This window comes from Salvelinus namaycush, chromosome 35, assembly GCF_016432855.1.
Source record: "Salvelinus namaycush isolate Seneca chromosome 35, SaNama_1.0, whole genome shotgun sequence".
Lineage (NCBI taxonomy): Eukaryota > Metazoa > Chordata > Actinopteri > Salmoniformes > Salmonidae > Salvelinus > Salvelinus namaycush.
The window spans coordinates 19,952,052-19,973,430 of NC_052341.1; the positions used below are offsets into that span (position 1 = coordinate 19,952,052).

Sequence of the window (21,379 nt, forward strand, 5' to 3'; positions counted from 1 at the left end):
TTTGCCCGTTCACGTCACGGGCCATAGACCGGTACACCACGGCTCAGGTTAATAGAACTCCCTCAGTGACTCGGATAATCCTACAGTAGTATCAGTGTTGTCCATGGCAACTGTAACAGTCAGCTGCCCTTCTGTGTGCTGTGCTTAAGCGCCATGCTGAGGGTATTGATCAACTATTAAGCTCAGGCAGTGTTTTCTCCTCTCCCTTTAAATTAATCTAATCTGTCTGACCTTCACTATGGTGACTATTAATAGCCCTGGGCCCGTGGGTAAAGGAAGGCAGACACTCTAAGGCCTGGTCTGGCCCTGGGAAAGTGGACCTGAAGAACCCCTTACCCAAGTCTCTTAACAAAAAACAAATCAAATGTTATGTGTCACATTCTTCATAAACAGGTGTACACTAACAGTGAAATGCTTACTTTCGGGTCTGTTTCCAACAACGCAGAATTAAAGAATAATAAATATTTGATAAATATAAATAGTGACATGAGCAATAAATACACAGTGAATAACAAAACCTAGTAAAAATAACATGGCTATATACCGGTGAGTACGAAGTAATTGAGGTAGCTGTTAGAGGTCGACCGGTTTAAATCGGTATGGCCGATTTAATTAGGGCCGATTTCAAGTTTTGATAACAATCGGGTAATCAGCCTTTTTGGACGCCGATTACATTGCAATCCACGAGGAAACTGCGTGGCAGGCTGACCACCTGTTACATGAGTGAGCCTGCCACGCGAGTGCAGGGTCAAAAGGAACTTGTGGATGCAAGGAGCCAAGGTAAGTTGCTAGCTAGCATTAAACTTATTAAAAAAACAATCAATCTTCACATAATCACTAGTTAACCTAGTAATATCATCAACCATGTGTAGTTAACTAGCTTGTCCTGCGTTGCATATAATCAATGCGGTGCCTGTTAATTTATCATCGAATCACAGCCTACTTCAACTTCAAACGGGTGACGATTTTACAAAAGCTCATTGCCGAAAAAAGCTACATCTTTGCACAAATGTACCTAACCATAAACATCAATGCCTTAAAATCAGTACACAGAACTATATATTTTTAAATCTGCATATTTAGTTAAAATAAATTCATGTTAGCAGGCAATATTAACTAGGGAAATTGTGTCACTTCTCTTGCTTTCAGTGCAAGCAGAGTCAGGGTATATGTAACAGTTTGGGCCGCCTGGCTCGTTGCGAACTAATTTGCCAGAATTTTACATAATTATGACATAACATTGAAGGTTGTGCAATGTAACAGCAATATTTAGAATTAAGGATGCCATCCGTTAGATAAAATACAGAATGGTTCCGTATTTCACTGAAAGAATAAATGTTTTGTTTTCAAAATGATAGTTCCGGATTTGACCATATTAATGACCAAAGGCTCGTATGTGTGTGTTTATTATATAATTAAGTCTATGATTTGATATTTGATAGAGCAGTCTGACTGAGCGGTGGTAGGCAGCAGCAGGGTCGTAAGCATTCATTCAAACTTTACTGTGTTTGCCAGCAGCTCTTAGCAATACTTGAGGCACAGCACTGTTTTTGACTTCATGCCTATCAACTCCTGAGATTAGGCTGGCAATACTAAAGTGCCTATAAGAACATCCAATTGTCAAAGGTATATGAAATACAAGTGGTATAGAGAGAAATAGTCAACGCGTCATAATTCCTATAATAACTACAACCTAAAACTTCTTAACTGGGAATATTGAACCACCAGCTTTCATATGTTCTGAGCAAGGAACTTAACTTATTGCGGATCAGTGGGACGCTACCGTCCCACCTGGCCAACATCCGGTGAAATTGCAGAGCGCCAAATTCAAATTAAATTACTATAAATATTAAACTTTCATGAAATCCCAAGTGCAATACATCAAAATAAAGCTTAACTTGTTGTTAATCCAGCCGCCGTGTAAGATTTCAAAAAGGCTTTACAGCGAAAGAAAACCATGTGATTATCTGAGTACAGCGCCCAGCACACAAATGCATAACATATCATTTTCAACCAGGGAGTTGCGACACGAAAGTCAGAAATAGCGATATAATATATGCCTTACCTTTGAAGATCTTGTTGGCACTCCAAAAGGTACCAGTTACATTACAAATGGTCCTTTTGTTCGATAAACTCCTTTATATCCATAAAAACTCAGTTTAGCTGGCGCGCTTCAGTCAATAATCCACTCGTTTTCCCTCCTTCAAAATGCATCCAAAATGAATCCCAAATGTTACCAATAAACTTAATCAACGTAATCAACGTTTATAATCAAACCTATGGTACCCTAATACGCAAATAAACTATAAAATTTAAGATGGAGAATTGTTATTGTCTTTATCGGAGAAAAATACCAAAGAACACGCTCTCATTCACGCGCTTGGAAACACTACAGCCAAAATGGGAGCCACCTAGAAAAACTACAATTTCTAGCTCATTTCCCCAAAAACCAACTCTTTCTAAAGACTGTTGACATCTAGTGGAAGCCCTAGGAACTGCAATCGGGCACAATTTCGCCCTTTTATAAAAGTGCCAGCCATTGAAATCAGTGGTAGGATGAATTTGGTTTTGGGGGGGGGTTTGTCCTCGGGCCATTTCAGTTCTGTTATACTCAGACATTATTTTAACAGTTATAGAAACTTTAGCGTGTTTTCTATCCAAATCTACCAATTATACTCTATTCATCCAGACGTCAAAATACCGCCCCCTATCCCAAAGAAGTTTTAAACATCAGCTTTTTTACATGGCACATATTGCACTTTTACTTTCTTCTCCAACACAGTATTTGCATTATTTAAAACAAATTGAACATGTTTCATTATTTATTTGAGACTAAATAGATTTTATTTATGTATTATATTATATTATATATTACTTTCTGAAGGTACAACAACAAGCAGACTAGGTAAATAGATAAACTATTCTACTATGGGTTGTCTGACTTTTCTATTCATTACTCATTTTGTTTGCAAATGTGGACTGTCCTAGCATCTTTAAAGTGCGCCTATTTTTACATGTTCCATATTTTTATGCGGTGGCGTAGCGCCACAGCTAAATGACTGCAGCGGAATCACTGACTAAACAAACCAGAAGGATGTGAAAGAGACAGACAGAAGTTGTTGTACTAACTGTGATCAGCTCAGAGCCTAGTTAGGTCTATGACGCATCCACTGAGCTGGGAATCTCCACTGTAATGTGACTGAGGAGTGTGTGTGCCAGGACTGATGAGAACACGTCCAGACAAGCACAGCGCACAACACGGTTAGCCAAAGAAGGGTGTGAGAGCTTGTCTGTGTCCAAACAAAAACAGCAGTAGCCTAAACCAGGGGTTCCCAAACTTTATCACTCCGGCTCCACTCCCAGCATTGGGGAACACCCCCCCCCCTCCTGCATTGGGGAACACCCCCCCTGTCTATTTCTATGGGCACAAGCACAGTTCATGACCAACTGTTCACACCCCTCGTTGGCAGAGAGAACATTTTGAAGGTTTAAAGCTTTTTCCTGCAGTTCTATATATTATACATTTTGTCATGGGATGCAGAGAAAAGTTTAGTTTTAAAGCGCATATCCTGCAATTCTACACATCCAGCTCTACTAGACGTCTCATCTGTTTGTGCTGTTGACCACTCTTTAGCCTACTCATGTCATCTCATGCATGCCATACATTTACAGCGGGCAAAACCAGAGCAAACATGGATGCCAAACCCACTAACCCAGAGCATACACATATGGAATGACAAACACGGCAGAGAGGAGTTGGCTGAAGCAGAAAACCGATGAGTGGTGATCAAGCACCAGACACTCCAGTGCTTCTAGGGACACGAGAAAGATCCTACAGTGTGTTCTCAGACTGACAAGGTAGCGTGAGAGATGTGACATGTGGAATACAGAGGAGTCTGAGTCACAGTGGGCCATGGAAGGTTGTTAAAGGAAGGTCGCACACAAAACGCCTTGGAGGGAAAACAGAGTCGACTGTCAGATACTATAAAGTGTTCCCACCTCAGTAGCAGCTATTCATAACTGCTGTTGGACAGACACTTACTCCTTCCATGACAACGCCTCATACTGCTTCTAAATAGAACACTGTCATGCTAGTTGTCACTCAAATGCTGTGTGTTTGGGTCCCATGACTGTTTCATTCCAGTATACTTCTCTCCAGTCAAACGCATGCTATTTATCTAACGTGACTGAAAGAGAAGTAGGCTTGAAGCAACAGCAGGAGGATGTCTCTTTTCAATAGTGTTGTTTCTGTACACGCACGCCCTCTCTGACTTTAAATGGGGTGGAGAAAACCAAAAGAACAATAACATTCCGGAATGACAGAAATAAAGTGTTGTGCGTATGGAATGTCTTCACTGAGCAACAGGAATTCTGAGGGACTCCACCTGCTGTCTCTAGACTCAATGGGAATTTCCATGGGAACCAGACTACGAACAGCACCGGAGGAGACCCAGAGCATCAAACTAAATTGAACTGAATAGAATATACACACACATTGTCATTACTTTGGCACGACTAGTACCAAAGATTGTCAGATTTCCTTGTTTTGTTACCAACATGAGGAAGAATGACATCTGTAATAGAGGGCGACCGATTATGATTTTTCAACGCCGATACCGATACAGATTATTGGAAGACCAAAAAAAGAACCAATACCAATTAAATCGGACAATCTTTTAAAATGTATTTGTAATAATGACAATTACAACAATACTGAATGAACACTTATTTTAACTTAATATAATACATCAATAAAATCAATTTAGCCTCAAATAAATAATGAGACATGTTCAATTTGGTTTAAATAATGCAAAAACAAAGTGTTGGAGAAGAAAGTAAAAGTGCAATATGTGCCATGTAAGAAAACTAACGTTTAAATTCCTTGCTCAGAACATGAGAACATATGAAAGCTGGTGGTTCCTTTTAACATGAGTCTTCAATATTCCCAGGTAAGAAGTTTTAGGTTGTAGTTATTCTAGGAATTATAGGACTATTTCTCTCTATACGATTTGTATGTCATATACCTTTGACTATTGGATGTTCTTATAGGCACTTTAGTATTGCCAGTGTAACAGTATAGCTTCCATCCCTCTCCTCGCCGCTACCTGGGCTCGAACCAGGAACACATCGACAACAGCCACCCTCGAAGCAGCGTTACCCATGCAGAGCAAGGGGAACAACTACTCCAAGTCTCAGAGCGAGTGACGTTTGAAACGCTATTAGCACGCACCCCGCTAACTAGCTAGCCATTTTACATTGGTTACACCAGCCTAATCTCGGGAGTTGATAGGCTTGAAGTCATAAACAGCGCAATGCTTGAAGCTTTGCGAAGAGCTGCAGGCAAAACGCATGAAAGTGCTGTTTGAATGAATGCTTACGAGCCTGCTGGTGCCTACCATCGCTCAGTCAGACTGCTCTATCAAATCATAGATTTAATTACAACATAATAACACACAGAAATACGAGCCTTAGGTCATTAATATGTTTGAATCCGGAAACTATCATGTCAAACAAGACGTTTATTCTTTCAGTGAAATACAACCGTTCCGTATTTTATCTAACGGGTGGCATCCATAAGTCTAAATATTCCTGTTACATTGCACAACCTTCAATGTTATGTCATAATTACGTAAAATTCTGGCAAATTAGTTCGCAATGAGCCAGGCGGCCCAAACTGTTGCATATACCCTGACTCTGCGTGCAATGAACGCAAGAGAAGTGACAATTTCACCTGGTTAATATTGCCTGCTAACCTGGATTTCTTTTAGCTAAATATGCAGGTTTAAAAATATATACTTCTGTGTATTGATTTTAAGAAAGGCATTGATGTTTATGGTTAGGTGCACGTTGGAGCAACGACAGTCCTTTTTCGCGAATGCGCACTGCATCGATTATATGCAACGCAGGACACGCTAGATAAACTAGTAATATCATCAACCATGTGTAGTTATAACTAGTGATTATGATTGATTGATTGCTTTTTATAAGATAAGTTTAATGCTAGCTAGCAACTTACCTTGGCTTCTTACTGCATTCGCGTAACAGGCAGGCTCCTCGTGAGGCAGGTGGTTAGAGCGTTGGACTAGTTAACCGTAAGGTTGCAAGACTGAATCCCTGAGCTGACATGGTAAAAATCTGTCGTTCTGCCCCTGAACAAGGCAGTTAACCCACAGTTCCTAGGCCGTCATTGAAAATAAGAATGTGTTCTTAACTGACTTGCCTAGTTAAATAAAGGTGTAAAAAAAAAATATATATATATATACAAAATCGGCGTCTAAAATTACCGATTTCTGATTGTTATGAAAACTTGAAATCGGCCCTAATTAATCGGCCATTCCGATTAATCGGTCGACCTCTAATCTGTAACTAAGCTAAGAGCCTCTTGTATTCACATATGCTGAGTCCGCAGTTCCATTGACTTACTGTACAGCACGTAATGGGAGAGTTGGTAGAGTAAATGCAAAAATGTAGCCTAGGTAATAATTTATTTACCTGTAGAAGGTCATCGCTGAGGACTTCTGTTTTCTCTGCTCTGTGGATGAGAAAATACAACAGGAGATAGATTAGGTTTGACAGCTACTGATTAGAGACACTTTGTATGTGCAAACACTGTCAATACAATGAGACCTTTCCAGACAGACTAGATTCCACACAGTGCAGAAGAACAGGGTCAGGTATTATGGGCAGGCATCTCTTCATGTGAACCACTGCACTAGCCTGTGTACCAACCACACTGTTTGAAATGTATTATACAACATAACTACGGTACATTGTTGCCTTGGTGAGACAACAGGGAGTTGGTTGAAGCAGACTGGCACCCAGTATAGAAAACCACATGAAAGCCTGAGCACTATTGGTTTACATGGTGGGGGTTAGAGCCCGACCGATAAATAGGTTGACCGATATTGTCAGCTGATATTAGCCTTTCACAGAAATATTTGTATCTGTCTTTATTCCACAGATAAAGAACAGATATTATATACAGTACCAGTCAAAAGTTGACACACCCACTCATTCAAGGGTTTTTCTTAATTTTTACTAATTTCTACATTGTAGAATAATCGTGAAGACATCAAAACTATGAAATAACAGATGGAATCATGTAGTAACCCTTGCTCAGAACATGAGAACATATGAAAGCTGGTGGTTCCTTTTAACATGAGTCTTCAATATTCCCAGGTAAGAAGTTTTAGGTTGTAGTTATTATAGGACTATTTCGCTCTATACCATTTGTATTTCATATACCTTTGACTATTGGATGTTCTAATAGGCACTATAGTATTGCCAGCCTAACCTCGGGAGTTGATAGGCTTGAAGTCATAAACAGCGCTGTGCCTCAAGCATTGCTAAGCATTGCTGGCAAACGCAGTAAAGTTTGAATGAATGCTTACGAGCCTGCTGCTGCCTACCACTGCTCAGTCAGACTGCTCTATCAAATAATAGATTTAATTATACTATAACACACAGAAATATGAGCCTTTGGTCATTAATAGTCAAATCCGGAAAATATCATTTCGAAAACAAAATGTTTATTCTTTCAGTGAAACACGGAACCGTTCCATATTTTATCTAACGGGTGGCAACCCTAAGTCTAAATATTGCTGTTACATTGCACAACCTTCAATGTTATGTCATAATTATGTAAAATTCTGGCAAATTAGTTCGCAACAAGCCATGCGGCCCAAGCTGTTGCATATACCCTGGCTCTGCGTGCAATGAACGCAAGAGAAGTGACACAATTTCCCTAGTTAATATTGCCTGCTACCATGAATTTATTTTAACTAAATATGCAGGTTTAAAAAAATCTACTTCTGTGTGTTGATTTTAAGAAAGGCATTGATGTTTATGGTTAGGTACATTCGTGCAACGATTGCGCTTTTGTTAAATCATCACCAGTTTGGCGAAGTAGGCTGTGATTCGATGATAAATTAACAGGCACCGCATTGATTATATGCAACGCAGGACAAGCTAGTTAACCTAGTAATATCAACCATGTGTAGTTAACTAGTGATTGTTTAGATTGTTTTTTATAAGATAAGTTTAATGCTAGCTAGCAACTTACCATGGCTCCTTGCTGCACTCGCGTAACAGGTGGTCAGCCTGCCACGCAGTTCCTCGTGGAGTGCAATGTAATCGGCATCCAAAAATGCTGATTACCCATTGTTATGAAAACTTGAAATCAACCCTAATTAAATCAGCCATGCCGATTAATCGGTCGACCTCTACTACAGACCCTGGTTCGATTCCAGGCTGTATTCATTTAGGAACCGGGCTGCTTCCCGGGCGTGAGCCAGGTGCCCCGTTCAAAGCCAATGGTGAAGTGAAATTGTCTCAAAACAAAATTGACATAACCTAGGCTAGATTAAGCATGTGGAGTAATGAGTAGGATTGTCATTTCATACCTCAGCAAAGAGACGGTGTGATATTGCATGTGACCAACATGTTGAAAATGGTGCTTTCACACAAGACTCCATTCCCTCTCTCCCCCTCCCCCATGCCTTTCTATTCCTCCTACAAGTAAAGTAACCTGTTTTGTAGCTTGTAACGTTTCCCCTTGCCAACTGGTCCTGGTACAGTTTCACTGTTAAGGTCACACTGCTCAGGTTTAGGCTGATGTACAGCGAAAAGTTCTCAGGTCAGATGTTAAACAGCAGACAGTCAGTCAGTAACTGGAGCCCTAAACTCAACGGAGTCCCTCCTCTCCTCCAAAAACTGTGCTCTGTGCACTATAGTAACCTTGTGACAGTGGTGGACAGCTGCTTCCAATTACAACCCAGAGAGAGGCATGGTAAGTGAGCGCGAGAGAGAAAAAAAGAGGCGAAAGAGATGGAGGCTAAGAGAGAAAGATGGAGGCAGAAAGGGAAGGAGAACGAGAGAAAGGGGCTGCGAGCAAAGCCCCAAAACCAAATCCAGCGAGGATTCAAGTCGAGAAGTTTTCTGGAGAAGTGCCTGAAGCCAAGCAGCTTGGTGAGGTCACATGAAGTGTGTGGACATTCAACCTCAGAAACCAGAAGACATGGCCTGCGTTCCAAATGGCAAAAGTAGTGCACTAATAGGGGGCCATTTGGGACATACATGGTTCTAGCAGCAGCAGGCAGCCAGGGCCAGAGGGGACATGAGACTCACATCACTCACCACATCTACAGCACTCCAGAGAGAAACACACTTTAAAACATATTACTAAACCACAGGTCAGAATCCCTCTAGCTGTCTCCCATTTATTGCCTCTGTGTTATATAACAGTTCAGAGTGCATGGAATGCGTCTGCATGGAATTATTGACTCGGAGCACCAATCCATTATATTTGCATGGTTATTTGGTGTATAAACAAATATGAGTAGCAGTAGCCTATATCCAACAACATAAAAGCCACACTCGCTCATCCAGACAAACTAAACTGCGTCACTAAAAACAAAAATAGACCTAGTATAATGTCCCAGCCCAGGAGCAACAACAAAACAATTGTTTAGCCTCTCTCAGCTGACCTGGGCTATTAAAGTGAATGGAGCCGAGTGACTACACCAGGCTCTGTAGAACTGTTACACTCACCACGAGGTAGCTTTGTGACCTAGCTAGCTATAGCAACAACGGTTACTTGGATCACTGAACAACATAACAGTTAGTCTACACCCCGCCACCAGCCTAAGAATTATCCCCATGGCAACGTGCTGGAGATGGTAAATGAATACTCTATCCGGTTTCTACAATAGAGGGGCTGTTGCTGGCCTTTTCACCACTCAATCAGTTTGGAGAGGAGGTTGAATTTGTTATATTAGCAACAGTTGGCAGCTCAGGGCTCACAACATAATGGATATTGGACACAGATGAAATGATAGGACTTGTGCACAACTGAATACTTACAGGTGTGAAGTAGCATACTGTTGCTGTCTGGTTTCATAGCCATGGGAAAATGTTGTGGGGTGGTGCGATTTTTTTTCCGGCAACGAGGGGAGGGGTCCGCTAATACAGGACTAGAACAGGCTCAGAGCACTACAAATTTTATTTGTAAAGGTTTTATAATTTATTTATTTGTATTATTCTGGTTTTGCTATGTCCAGTTTTACAAGGAGATGTTGTGCCACTGAGCCCACTTCTTCTGACCAGTCAATTTCAGTGTTGCATGGACCTACCACCTAGACACCCAACCCTTTGAGAACTAGGGAACTGAAGAATGTCTTGTGGTTTTAACTTCTTATGGATGAGGGGCAGTATTGAGCAGCTTGGATGAATAAGGTGCCCAGAGTAAACTGCCTGCTACTCAGGCCCAGAAGCTAAGATATGCATATTATTAGTAGATTTGGATAGAAAACACTGAAGTTTCTAAAACTGTTTGAATGATGTCTGTGAGTATAACAGAACTCATATGGCAGGCAAAAACCTGAGAAAAAAATCCAACCAGGAAGTGGGAAATCTGAGGTTTGTAGGTTTAAGTCTTTGCCTATCCAATATACAGTGGGAATTTGGTCCGATTGCACTTCCTAAGGCTTCCACAAGATGTCAACAGTCTTTAGAACCTTGTTTCAGGCTTCTACTGTGAAGATGGAGAGAATAAGAGCTGTTTCAACCAGAGGTCTGGCAGAATGCCATGAGCTCAGTAAGGCGTGCGCCCGTGAGAGGTAGCTGCGTTCCATTGCATTTCTAAAGACAAAGGAATTCTCCGGTTGAAACATTATTGAAGATTTATGTTATAAACATCCTAAAGATTGATTCTATACATCGTTTGACATGTTTCTACGAACTGTAATGGAATTTTTTAACTTTTTGTCTGGCCTGCGCGTCGGGAATTTGGATTTGTGAACTAAACGCGCGAACAAAAAGGAGGTATTTGGACATACATTTTGGACTTTATCGAACAAAACAAACATTTATTGTGGAACTGGGATTCCTTGGAGTGCATTCTGATTAAGATCAAAGGTAACTGAATATTTATAATGCTATTTCTGACTTCTGTTGACTCCACAACATGGCGGGTATCTGAATGGCTTGTTTTGGTCTCGGAGCGCTGTACTCAGATTATAGCATGGTGTGCTTTTTCGGTAAAGCTTTTTTGAAATCTGACACAGCGGTTGCATTAAGGAGAAGTTTATCTAAAGTTCCATGCATAACACTTGTATCTTTTATCAATGTTTATTATGAGTATTTCTGTAAATTGATGTGGCTCTCTGCAAAATCACTGGATGTTTTGGAAGCAAAACATTACTGAACATAACGCGCCAATGTAAACTGAGATTTTTGGATATAAATATGAACTTATCGAACAAAACATACATGTATTGTGTAACATGAAGTCCTATGAGTGTCATCTGATGAAGATCATCAAATGTTAGTGATTAATTGTATCTATATTTCTGCTTTTTGTGACTCCTCTCTTTGTTTTTCTGTGAATAGGTACTGACCTAACAATCAGATGGTGTACTTTCGTCGTAAAGCCTATTTGAAATCGGACACTGTGGGGGGATTAACAACAACTTTATCTTTATAATGGTGTAAAATACTTGTATGTTTGAGGAATTTTAATTATGAGATTTCTGTTTGAATTTGGCGCCCTGCACTTACACTGGCTGTTGTCATAGCCGTAAGAAGTTAAACAACTTACTGTGCTGAGATGTGCAACCTGTCTGCCTGTGACAAACTGTGGCTAGATTCTTTCCTCAATCCTTCTACCACTCTGCTGGAACAGGCTCGGTCTTATCACCTGTTACCTCACCAGGTTCTGTCTGAAGTCCATCAGAACTTGGGAGTTAAAATCAAGAAACAAGAGTAGGCAAGGATTCACATCCTCTTCTACACAGGTACTTCTCTAGCGTTCATCACGCCAGTGTTTTTCACCCATTTTCTCTTCTTAGAAACAGCACTTCTCTGGCAGGCCATTTCCTGTTTGGAGAAGAATAAGGAGAGATTTCCTCTGAGTGGCTGACTGCTGAACACAGTGTTCTGCTCCGGCACAATCACAGGAACTCAGGGACAGGCTAAAGGCCCTTCTCTATCACACACAACAAGCACACACACATTCATGCTCACATGCACGCTCGTAGCTCGCACATATGCTCACATGTATACTTGTACTTACACTCTCCCACAGGTCTGCTTTCTGGATCACACACACTCCTGATTTAATGTTAGTTAAATACAGTGAGGAAATGATTAGTATTCCAGCAGTCCTGTCTGTTGACCCTGAGCCAGTGGCACAGCGCTGAAGGTACATTAAGGGGATACTCTGAGCACTCAGGATACGGTTACACTCAAATAAACACGCCAGGATTATCTGGGTATGGCAACTTTGATGCCTCTCTATGCTAACTACACTGCCATTCAAAAGATGCCAATTGGAAAGAAGTACAGAGTAGCTTAGCCTTGCAGATCTTTTCTAGAATTAGAGCTAGGCCCTATGAACATTGTTTCTCCCCATAGAATTAGAGTTTGTAGAACGGATGGACCTTCCAATTCAACGCTATGTTCCATTCCACAATCCACATGTGGCATTCTAGGTGACTTTTGATCCTTAGACCAGAGCAGAGGAAGATTCCCCAGTCTGAGATGTTATCTTGGCTGTGTCTCAAAACTCTTCAATTGCTTCCTTTCCAAGTCACCTTTTCTCCATCAGCACCGAAAGGACTGGATAGGTTTCCAACTTGTTCTTTCACCTGCCATTATGTTCTGCCAGATCAGAGATCATGGCAGTAGGAACCTGAAGCTAGTTAAAACTATTAGAGCCACAACCGTTGCGTGTTGTGCAATGTGTATCATCTCTGGTCATGTGTTCACTCAGAGAAGCCAAGGAGACCTTCCGTACCATCCCGTGCTGGGCTCTCCCCTAGCCCATAGCTAAAAGTTATATTCATACTCCCACGCAGCACCCCTCACACTACAGCCCCACGTAATGATAACAGGCCAGGGCCCGGTTTCCCGATAGAGATGGAATTTAGGTGTTTTAAGGATGCATCTTTCCTACAGAGGCCGAAGATGTAACATGCGTTTCCCAAAACACCATGCAGAGAGAAAGGTAGCTAAGTGTGTCGTTAGAGAATATGCCGGTACTGATATGATCGAAAGAAAGGGAGTGCTGCTCTTGGATGAACTTTCACGATTCAAATCTTTACTAAACATTAGAATTATATTACCACCTATAGCTGCAAATATTGAGGTGGCTTATTCTAATAAAAATTCACTAAATCACAGATTTGGCACATCATTGCACACATGAAAGGCTACACATGAAATACCGAGACAAATTAGAGTGGTCTACAAGTAGCTAAATAAAACGCAATTGAACATTAAAATGTATTTCAATATGATTAATATAGGCCTATAGCCGACTGTTTTAATTTCAAGCATCTTTTTTATACATTGCTTGTTTATACCATTGCAAAGACTTTGGCAACGTTGTATTTGTGGTCAACTTTGTTCTGAAGTTATCAGCGGTCAGAGAGACAAAAAACTCATGTGATTCTACGTTTAGCGGAGATCTTCTGTGTATAAAGTGACGCGGGAGAGCAAAAAAAAGCATCTTACGACACACTGCTGTTCTACAAGTGGTCTGAGGCAGGCGTTAGATTACGAGCGCTTTCAAGTGCAACATTAATAACGATGGTTTTGGGAAACCACTCAGATATTAAACGATGCTCCTACGAAGGTTCTAATGATGAACTTAGCCTTAAGATGCTTTTGGGAAACCTGGACCTGGCCAGACAACAACACTGGCTGTGTATTCTACTAGCTACTGTCTGCAAGGCAGGGCAGGCCTCTCCTTTTCAAGGATACTGTTACAGGGAGGTACTATATCTCTCTCCATGGATAAAAGCCTACGGAATTAGTGATCCGTTGACAAGATATTCCCAAAGATTACACTTATTCAAAGGGCTGCTCTCTCAAGGGTAGTTCCATTACTGGTGATTAGGCCAGGGGCCCTAGACTATGGTTGAGAGTGAGAAGAGACATTGAAGCACTATCATGTCATACTTATCTCAGGTATTAGACACTAGCTTGTTTAATGCATTAAATCTTGCTGACTGTGTGTAATTTTGCATGCCAAATGCAACTCTAGACTGTTTGAGTCGGCAGTTTCAGTTTTAGTCTGAGTGAAAGTGGAATGGAAGAGCATGGCGACTCCATTACTTGATCGTTATGGCGACTCCATTACTTGATCGTTTAGTGCCCCCCCCCCCCCATAAGTACTAGAGGTGAAACTGTTCTGGGGGCCTTCTACCGCAAGCACACCTGTGCTCTTTTGAGCCACACAGGGTAAACAAGGATGTTATCTCTTGGTTAGCATCAGTTAATATGAACTTGATCACTCATCCTGGCTGCCTCAGCAGATTAGGCTGACATGGCATTGAAGTGACATGGCCAGCCAACAGAGCTGGAGGACTGGTGACTCACTGATGGACAGGCATCCCAAAACATTGCTTGAATCTCTTCACTAGGTAGGATTCCATCCAATTTCAGACAGATTTTCATGTGAATATTCTAAAATCTTCATAAAACAATGAGCATTTTCCCACCAGAGATGTTTCCATCGAAATACATTTTTGTGGATAAAAGCCTGTGCGTTACATTGTTTTCTATCGCATTTTCAACTCTGCTGACGGTTGTCACAAAATCTTGCGTTATATCCAGTAGCAAATGTGCCCACTCTGGTCTTGGTACATGAGCTCTAGCCAACAGCTAGCAGATACAGTGCGGGTAGAATACCTACCTACAGTATGAGATTATTATGGATAACAGCGATGTTACTTGTATTTGCCAAACGGCAGCCAAGCATTGATCATCATGTCACCAGAATAAGACCCTCGATATTTATTGGAAAGGAGCATCAAGCTCATCACCTTGCACTTTCACCACCCTGTGAAGTTCACCATTTACTTCATCTGTAGCCTAATAACCTGCATGCTTTCCCGAGTCATAGTGGGAGGACCACACAACATATCATAGCGTGACTCCCAAGTTTACTTCGATATGATGGTTATTATATCAATATTTGGCATGAAGGCGTTTCCACTGCCATTTCTCGCATGATACATTTTACCGACACAAAAATATCCCACCATGTCGAACGAACAAATTGCATTAATAAAATTGTTCCGGCATTTCACCTTTCCATCAGCCCGGACGTGATTGTTTTTCATGCGTCAGGTAACGTTAATGTATCCGCATGAAATTGTTGGATGAATAACCAGCCAGGTTAATGTCAGTTAAATGCGGACAAAAACTGTTGCAGGGCAAGCACTTTTTGTACCATTTCCAGCATAAGCCATTTGTGGCTCGGCCACGTGAAGTAGAACGTCGTCACAGTCTTTGGATAACAGCTGTCAAATGTCTTTAGCTCAGCAGTAGAAGATGTGCAAATCTGGCCGTTACCTATGTAAATGTGCGGTATGCATGCTGGCGAATAGATGTGATGCTAAATTCACCATGAAACAACATGCTTAGACTTCCAGCCATGGCACACACCGTTCATAGCAAGCAACAGATGTGAACTGTTTAGGAAACCTCACCACTTTTTCCTCGATGAACAAAGCTCCAAATTAAATGGGACAACATTCACGTTAGCTCTAGCCTTGACATGACCAGTTATTGATACAAAACATTTATTTTCTAGCCAACTGAACTGACAATACGGCATATGAACGCCATAGAAAATCAGGGCAACATCCCTACCCCCAACGCCGCAATAAAGACAAAACGAGCTAACGTTAGCTAGCTAAATTTAACAACAGCCAACATTACTTGCCTGCCAACTGTTTGGTTGGCGAGTTGTTTCATCCGATTGAACTGTTTCTTCATTTTTGCGTCCTTCTCCAGTGGAGTCTTGCTACGTTTTAGAGCTGGAAAAGTAACTCCTGCGATGTGCTTCATCAGACGAGAGTCCTTAGGTTGGTCATGAAGTTCACAATAGCCAGCTAGCTTTTTGTCGAAGATTAGCTTGCAGCTAGCTAAGCTATGAACCAATTAAAATAGCTAACTTACTGTAACTAGTCACTTTTTAGCTAGTTTAGTCTAGCCTTCAAGTAGTTGTTTCAGAAAAAAGCTATTCCCTCGCAAGCTGACGACATGGTTAAAGCTATGTATATGATCAAAAAGCTATCCAGAGTTCCACTGACTGGTTGCAGCCTTTACATTGCTGAATATCTGTCTGGCTACTCAACGTCGACCGCTTCTCCCAACCAGCTTGCAGCACACCTCTCCCCTCTTTGCCAGCACAAGCTGAGGGCGTTGAATGGGTGGCAGGAAGTATACGTAGCAAAAGCATCCATCCGTCTTACACCGTCCCCAGCACTGCTAAATGTGCAGACTGTGTAGTTTGGGCTAGTTTACGAAAGTAATCTTGCTCGCTCCCGTGATACAATACAGTACTGCAATAATTTGCACTGACCTCACAACCTCACTAGAATTGTGATCATGAAGACATTGAACATGCCTACAGAATTATACAGTAACATTTACCCATAGCTATTAAAACAGTTGAGTTGAAATATCAAACTGTTGTTCAATGACATACAGTACCAGTCAAAAGTTTAGACACACCTACTCATTCAAGGGTTTTTCTTTATTGTTGTACTATTTTCTACATTGTAGAATAATAGTGAAGACATCAAAACTATGAAATAACACACATGGAATCATGTAGTAACCAAAAAAGTGTTAAATATAAAATATATTTTATATTTGAGATTCTTCAAAGTAGCCACCCTTTGCCTTGATGACAGCTTTGCACACTCTTGGCATTCTCTCAACCAGCTTCATGAGATAGTCACCTGGAATGCATTTCAATTAACAGGTGTGCCTTGTTAATAGTTAATTTGTGGAATTTATTTCCTTCTTAATGCATTTGAGCCAAACGTTGTGTTGTGACAAGGTAGGGCGGTATACAGAAGACAGACCAAGTCCATATTATGGCAAGAACAACTCAAACAAGCAAAGAAAAACGACAGTCCATCATTACTTTAAGACATGAAGTTCAGTCAATGCGGAAAATGTCAAGAATTTTAAAAGTTGCTTCAAGTGCAGTCGCAAAAACTATCAAGCACTATGATGAACTGGCTTTCATGAGGACCGCCACAGGAAAGGAAGTTAATTAGAGTTACCAGCCTCAGAAATTGCAGCCCAAATAAATGCTTCACAGAGTTCAAGTAACAGACACATCTCAACATCAACTGTTCAGAGGAGACTGCGTGAAACAGGCCTTCATGGTCGAATGCTGCGAAGAAATCACTACTAAAGGACACCAATAAGAAGAAGAGACTTGCTTGGGCCAAGAAACACAAGCAATTGACATTAGACCGGTGGAAATCTGTCCTTTGGTCTTATGAGTCCACATTTTAGATTTTTGGTTCCAACGGCTGTCTTTGTAAATACAGAAGCCAATAGAACTCACCAGTAGTTTGAAGGAAGAGTGAACGCGAGATGGGGGATAGGTTATAGCAGTTATTTATTCAGACACATAACCATTCAATCAATCTTTGTGAAGAGAAGTCTAAGCATTCTGCATCTAATTCTAGTCCTATATTATTCAAGGGTGTCATTAGAATGATGAAGATACGGACACGGAAACGTATTTCATTTAACTGTTTAAAGCGAGGAAGGGCTGAAGCAACAATAGAGAGAAAGAAGAGGTAGGCTTATAACATTAGGGGAAATATATATGCATCAGCCTACTAATTATACAAATAGGCCCTATTATATTTCAAAAATGAAATAAAATTCGCTGGCCTATACTTGTAACTTTGTAGGCCGCATGTGTTGCAGCAGAATCGCATGTTCTCTTCTGCTTTATCATGGTTTGAACAATGTGTGTAATTCCAGTCCATAAAATACTGTATAATACAATACAGTACAGTAATACAGTTCACACTCAAAAAAGATTAGCCTACTGATTCATTTATTTACCCAAGAGAGCATATAGCTAGTTACATCTATGGGCTTTCATGTTTTTCTGTCGTGCGTAATGTGCAGTAGCCTATATCATAGACTATGTATTGGATAAAGTCACAAACATTTGGCCTTTTTTGGGCTTGGGCTCGTTAACATTGTAGGGCTCGTAAAATGTATTTAATATATGGCTCATCAGGCTCAGGTAGCATCAGGTTTGAATTTTCATGCTGATCAAAGCTTTAATCAAATGCAGACATATTTAAATATTTTATAATGCTTTTGAATGGCACTTCCGGTTCTGGCGGGAAATACCGGGTTACCCGGGAGAAAAGTTAGGCCCTATTTATTCTCGGGATGAAAAAAGATTCAGCCCTAATGAACATGTGTTGTCATCTGATTCCTCGGGAAAAATGTAAAACAATTCCCTTCATTAAAATAATCTTGAAGGAGAGAAAAGAAGATAAGAAAAACAGAAGAGAGAGACAGGTTTTACTGATAAAGTTGCCATGGCCACGGGGAGTATGGATAATTTATTAGTATGGCTGCCATTCTTTATTGATCTAATTCCATTTGGATTGGCAGCACTTGCCTAGCCTGGCTGACGCAAATCACGAGTTAGGTGTCAACCAGATTTACACTTGCTCTTGAGGCTGAGCCCACCAAGCCTGGCATTAAACTAAATGGCATTATTACCTGCACAAAACTAGATGTCTTAATTGAAGTCAACATGATCAAAACCCCTGTCAAATTTTATTTCTATAACTGACCCATACTTAATACCATAGAGATAACATATACGTGTAACATCATAACAATCCCAATGAAATTTGATGTATCTAAAGTAACAATCCCAGATCTGTTGAGAGGTTATCTGATGTCATTATAATGCATTTAATTTATTGGTTGTGGCGGCTAGAGAGTAGGGCAATGAAAACGTTAGAAAATGAATACAGCGTTGCATTGTGGGACACATATACCGTAGCCCAAGTAGCCCAAAGAAGAACATCAAGACGAGGCGGCTGCTTTACAAGTGGGATGTACTGTTGAGCGCTACATCCCGAGGGGTTCGTGCTGATTGTACGGAGATTGTGACACCTTGTTAAATGGTGTCCCTTCAGAAGGCAAGAACAAGATGTCAGGAGAAGTGCAGTATTATCATAAAGAGATGTATACTTGGAATACGGAGGAGGAATGGAGGGGAAAAGAGAGGCAGAGGAGGTCTAAGAGAGAGGGAGGGAGGAAGAGGGTGAGTTTGAGTCGGTTAAAAATGTCTGAAAAAAGGGAGATGGTTTGTTAAAGAAGAATGGTAGAAAGTGTAAGCAGAGTGAGCTGAAGACAGGAGAAGACATGGAAGTGAATGAGGGCAAAGTATCGGAGGTGGTAGGTGTAGTGAAGTTCTCAGAGCCCGAGGCTTGCACCGAGGGTCAGGATAAAGATGAGTCTGTGGCAGTAGGAGTGAAGTTTTTGGAAAAAGTGGTCCCTTGCCTTTTGGCTGATCCATTTGTGGTTTCAGGGTGGGTGCTGTGGAATCGGTGAGGGTAACCAGAATTGGTCTTGTGTTTCTGCTGTTCAGAGGGAGAAGGCGCTCCGCGTTAAACGAATATCAGCAAGAAATGTGAATTGTTTTACCCTCAAGAAAAGGGCGCCATTGAAAGGAGTGATTACTGGGGTAGCAGTAAATGTAAAAGTTGACCAACTGAAGTGGAAGATGCTCGTCGTTTGGTGCGATGCAGACACGGTGGCGTGAGTGGTGAAACAGAAGAGTCATTGTCTGTTCTTTTGAGTTTTGATGTTGAGTCTTTGCCCAACAAAGTGATGTTAGGATATATAAGTTATCCTGTACGAGCTTTTGTGCTGAATACATTACGTTGTTAGCGGTGCCAAGCTTATGGGCATGTGGGAGCAGTGTGTAGGAGGGAGGTCCCTAGGTGTGAGAAGTGTACAGAAGGGCATGAGACAAAGGAATGTTTGAGTTTATTTTATTTTTTACAGGGACAGTGCACATTAATCAATGTTTCAGTAAAAGTGCCGGTTTTAGCCAGCCGGCTAATTTTCAACCGCAGTCCCTGGGCAGGTTATTAAAAACAATTACAATATAGACAATCATTGAGCAGTGAGCACACACAGAGCAACATAGGACAAGCAAGACATAGCATACAGACAGAGCAACATAGGACAAGCAAGACGTAGCATACAGACAGAGCAACATAGAACAAAAAGCAGCAAGACAAAATTCATAAAAGCAACAAAGTGTTTCCACACCTCACAAGCTACAGACAACAGACAACATGGAAAGTGGCAATACACAGCTAGGGATTATGTTCACAAATCTGATTGACCTTTAGCCATGTCTTCATGCATTTTGTGAAAGTGTGATATGTGTGTCTGATGGCAGTGTATTCCAGACATGGGAATCTCTCACAGAGAAAGCGGATTTACTAAAGGTGCTTTTCCTTAAGGGAACTATACAGTCACCTCTCATGGCAGATCTTGTGGATCTGCTGCCAATAGTTGGGGTTTTCTGTTTAACAAAAATACTGAGTGGAGGGGGAGCCAGACCATTTAGGATCTTGAATACAAGACATGCGTCGGTGTATTGCACAAGATTTTCCCAACTCAGGAGCTCATGCTTTCTGAGGATGTAACAGTGATGCTGGCTATTGGGCTTCCTATCAAGCACTTTGAGAGCCTGTTTGTAGACAGACTGAATAGGTTTTAATGTTGTACAGCAATCTTGGGCCCAACTAGTCAAGCAGTATGTAAAGTGGGGGAGTATCATAGATTTGAAGTATAGTTTTGCTACCTCTGTAGTCAAACAATTTCGTATAAATCGGAAATTAGCTAGGTTGAATTTGGTTATCTGAATTACCTTTTTCACATTCTTTTTAAAAGAGGTTGGAATCAAATATGATGCCAAGGTACTTAAAATCAGATACCACCTGGAGCTTCTCCCCTGACACATAGACATCTGGCTCAGTAGTATCTGTTGCCCTCTTTGTGAAGAACATGCAAACAGTTTTTTTCACATTGAGATGCAAACACGAGTCACTGAGCCACTTTGTAACCTGGACCATTACAGTAGGGAGTTCTTGTGCAGCTTGTTGTTTGCTCTTTGCATGCACATATATCACTGTATCATCTGCATAGATTTGAACTTCAGACCCAGTACAGACAGAAGGCAGATCATTAATGTACAGGCTGAACTGGAGGGGCCCCAGTATTGACCCACGCCCACATCATAGCTAAGAGTGGGCAACAGCCCATTGCTCACTCTGACACACTGAGTTCTGCCTTCAAGGTATGATTTCATCCATCTCAAGGCATCGGGGGAAAAGTTGAACTTGGACAATTTTGTGATGAGAATCTCATGGTTAACAGTATCAAAAGCCTTCCTTAGGTCCAGAAACACAGCCCCAACAACACCCCCTTTGTCCATCTTGGACTTCACATTTTCCAGAAGAAAGCAGTTGGCCGTTTCTGTGGAGTGTTTCGCTCTGAAGCCAAACTG

General features: G+C 41.1%; 1 protein-coding gene across 4 annotated transcripts in view; it reads right to left on the minus strand.

The window, feature by feature from the left end:
* The window catches only part of arhgap17a (Rho GTPase activating protein 17a), a 46,895-nt gene extending 30,660 nt beyond the window's left edge, over window positions 1-16,235 (minus strand). For 3 of the 4 annotated variants that reach the window (XM_038974747.1, XM_038974748.1, XM_038974745.1), the window contains exons 1-2: window positions 15,731-16,232; window positions 6,493-6,532 (exon numbers count right to left, since the gene is read on the minus strand). In XM_038974747.1, the coding sequence (XP_038830675.1) occupies window positions 6,493-6,532; window positions 15,731-15,855 (165 nt within the window). In that variant the 5' untranslated portion in view covers window positions 15,856-16,232. Of the gene's footprint in view, window positions 1-6,492; window positions 6,533-15,730 lie in introns of all 4 variants that reach the window. The other variant, XM_038974746.1, reaches the window with a different exon arrangement.
* Between the last annotated feature and the right edge of the window lie 5,144 nt (window positions 16,236-21,379).